This window comes from Littorina saxatilis, linkage group LG1 (assembly GCF_037325665.1).
Source record: "Littorina saxatilis isolate snail1 linkage group LG1, US_GU_Lsax_2.0, whole genome shotgun sequence".
Classification (NCBI taxonomy): Eukaryota; Metazoa; Mollusca; class Gastropoda; order Littorinimorpha; family Littorinidae; genus Littorina; species Littorina saxatilis.
Window position 1 is genome coordinate 36,814,988 of NC_090245.1, and position 3,218 is coordinate 36,818,205.

The 3,218-nt window shown below is 46.1% G+C and overlaps 1 protein-coding gene across 2 annotated transcripts in view; it reads left to right on the forward strand.

Annotated features, from left to right (window-relative positions):
• Positions 1-767: 767 nt before the first annotated feature.
• The window catches only part of LOC138968557 (uncharacterized), a 45,037-nt gene continuing 42,586 nt past the window's right edge, over positions 768-3,218 (forward strand). For both annotated transcript variants that reach the window (XM_070341136.1, XM_070341143.1), the window contains exons 1-2: positions 768-1,717; positions 2,465-2,722. In XM_070341136.1, coding sequence (XP_070197237.1) covers positions 1,640-1,717; positions 2,465-2,722 — 336 coding nt within the window. In that variant the 5' untranslated portion in view covers positions 768-1,639. The remainder of the gene's footprint in view (positions 1,718-2,464; positions 2,723-3,218) is intronic.

The window sequence follows — 3,218 nt, forward strand, 5'->3', positions numbered from 1 at the left end:
AGTGCACGCTGCCAAAAGTGAATACATCGAATGAAATTGTATTTAGCGCTCTAGCGCTGTTAGTTTGTCAGAACAGGAGGTGGTCCATATTAGGAGCCGGTCCATATTAGGAGCCCTTCTCCTACCAACCGGGTTGGATTGGTTGAAAATGAGTTTTGTTGTGATTTCAACGAATCAGACCCCGCAGTTTATTCTCACCCGTTTGGGATTCACCCACTTTTGCTTCGTGCCACTCAGTCCTATTCTCCAAGCAGGTGGCAAGTACTTCATTAATTGATTGATGTTAGATTGATTGATTGATGGATGTATTGATTCGTTGATTGATTCATTGAATTACGAAGTAGAACTGTGTATGATTGAGAATGTTGCAAGTTTAAAAGAGTTTAGTAAACTTTTCTTGTACATCACTATGCGAACAAAAACCTTTAAATAACAATTGTAAACCACCTTTTGCCTTCCGTATCCATTGTGTGTCTTGTCTTGACCCGAGAGAGCTCAAGAGAGATTGAGAATGAGAGAGAGAAGGGGAAAGAGAATGAGGGTGAGAGAAATAGAGAGAAGAGAGACTGATACAACGTGCGTGTGTCTGTGTGAGTGTGTGTTTGGCTGACAGGTGTACGTGGGTGTGTAGGCTACCTGTGCACACAATTACATTTGCGGTTCGCACATGCCCAATTCTCTCGCGCAGGATGACTGAGAGAGGCAAAGAGAGAGAGAGATGACGTACTTCATGACGTTTTTGTCTGATAGTGTTGTCAACGCATGACGTCATCACGATGGCATCGTCATTCGCTCTTTGCGAGAAGAAAAGCAATCAAAAAAGGTTCACATTCCTGTCCCTGCAAGGAAAACAACACATGTGAATTATCCTCGAATGTCGCTGAAGGCACAAAACGCAGTCTTTCCGCACGTTGGACCAACGCTAGAATAGAGGCGCTACAGCAGCAAACAGCAACAGTAGGAGGTAGGATTTTCCCAACAGACGTCCAGTTACTGTCAGAAGAAGGCTACAGTCGAGTCTGCGAACACGAAATTTTAAACAAAAGTATCACTTTTTTTCACAGTAAGCAACATAAGGATAATTGATTTTGTCAAAAAAATACGTAGCATAATTATGTGGGTTGGGAACTCACCAGTTAGCGAAAGTGTTCAACGTTCATGGTTTACGGATTCACACTACTAACTCGCTAGCCGTTGAAGTAAAGAAACATTCCAGCAGATCAACACACTACGTAACAAGCAAAACACTGGGGCATCAGGAAAGTACACACAAACAGACCGAAATCATTAACTTACACATTCTCAGTCTTTGAATCCAACGAACAATGAACAAATATACCCACTCAATTGTAGACCACACATAGAATATTACAAGGCAAGGCAAAAAGTCAAGATCCATAAGATGTGACACAACTTGACGGGACACTGAATACATGTTACTGTCAGTCTAGCATCGGCACGGGACACCCGAGAGGAGAATGCAACTTGTTGACCGTCGGCACCAAATCACCATTCTCGTCTGTAATTTAAAATCCATTTCCCCGGTGTACACCCACGGAGGACTGTGCAGCGACCGACACCGCTGTTTCCACGTGAGCACGGGAGACTCGTTTCAAAACGCGAGGTGGTAAAGCATTCCATGCACAAGATCCAGGTGACCCAGATCTCTGCTATGACGGGACGCAAGAAAGGCGGCAAGTGTCGGGAGAGAGTGCAGGTCTGAGATGAATTCATTTACCTTGTGTGGTTTGTCTGGATAATGTCACAGTAAATGTGTGTTTAAAATTGAAGGATACATGAGTGGGTAGGTACGTTTGTGTGTGTGTGTGTGTGTGTGTGTGTGTGTGTGTGTGTGTCTGTGTGTGTGTGTGTCTGCATGTCTGTCTGTCTGTCTGTCTGTGTGAATTCGTGTGAGTGTGCGTGCGTGCGTCCGTGTAGCAATGTGTGTGAGTGAATGTGCTTGCGTGCGGTCGTGTGTGTGATAATTAAATGTAAGTAGACGGGTAGAGATAGTCCGTATGTATGCGTGTGTCTGCCTGTCTGTCTGTCTGCATCTCTTTTTATGTGTATATCTGTGCTAGCAAGTATCGTGGCATGGAATATGCACCATACCAGTACCAGTACGTCTGTAATTCAATCCACACCTTCACGAGCTACACTTTTCCCAAACTCAACCTTCTCATTGCATTGACTTTCACCATTTCACTAACTGACCACATTCCAAGGGCGCTGATAAACTGACGTTCTATCAACCTGCGTCTGTCTGTCTGCATCTCTCTTCCGCTGCTTGTCTATTTGTCTGTCAATGTGCCCGCGTGAGTGTTCTCGTCATACTACCGTATGCCGCAGCAACAAGTTAACGCATCATCACCAAAGCTTTCACTTTTCACGCTTTTCTCCACACACACAAAAACTACCTGTCAAAAGTAAATGCTATAATCTCTCCCGGCATCAACGCTTCAAGGTCCACGCGACCTTGACCTTCCAGCAGGCTGACCAGGACCACCACCACAGCCACGGGAGGAAGGAGAGCGCGGGGGCGGGAGCGGAGGGGGAGGAGGCGCACAAGGACAGAGACAAGGACAGGGTGACCTTGAAGGGCACCAAGGTCATCACCAGCGAGAGGGTGTCCTTCGCCGAGCACGCCATAAAGATCCTAGACCACATGATGAAAGAGAACAGCGTGAGCGAAGTCCTCAAGCTGGGCCCTAGGGAAGAGATGGTGAGATGGATGGATGAATAAGGTGGGGTGGATTTATAGATGAATGTACCGTATCAAGTCCCAAGCTGGGCCTCAGGGAGATGGTGAGATGGATGGATGAATAAGGGTGGGGTGGATTTATAGATGAATTGACGTTATCAAGATCCTGGACCACACGATGAAAGAGAACAACGTGAGCGAAGTCCTCAAGCTAGGCCTTAAGGAGGAGATGGTGAGATGGATGGATGAATAAGGGTGGGGTGGATTTATAGATGAATAAACCGTATCAAGTCCCAAGCTGGGCCTCAGGGAGATGGTGAGATGGATGGATGAATAAGGGTGGGGTGGATTTATAGATGCATTGACGTTATCAAGATCCTGGACCACACGATGAAAGAGAACAGCGTGAGCGAAGTCCTCAAGCTAGGCCCTAGGGAGAAGATGGTGAGATGGATGGATGAAAAAGGGTGGGGTGGATTTATAGATGAATTGACGTTATCAAGATCCTGGACCACAC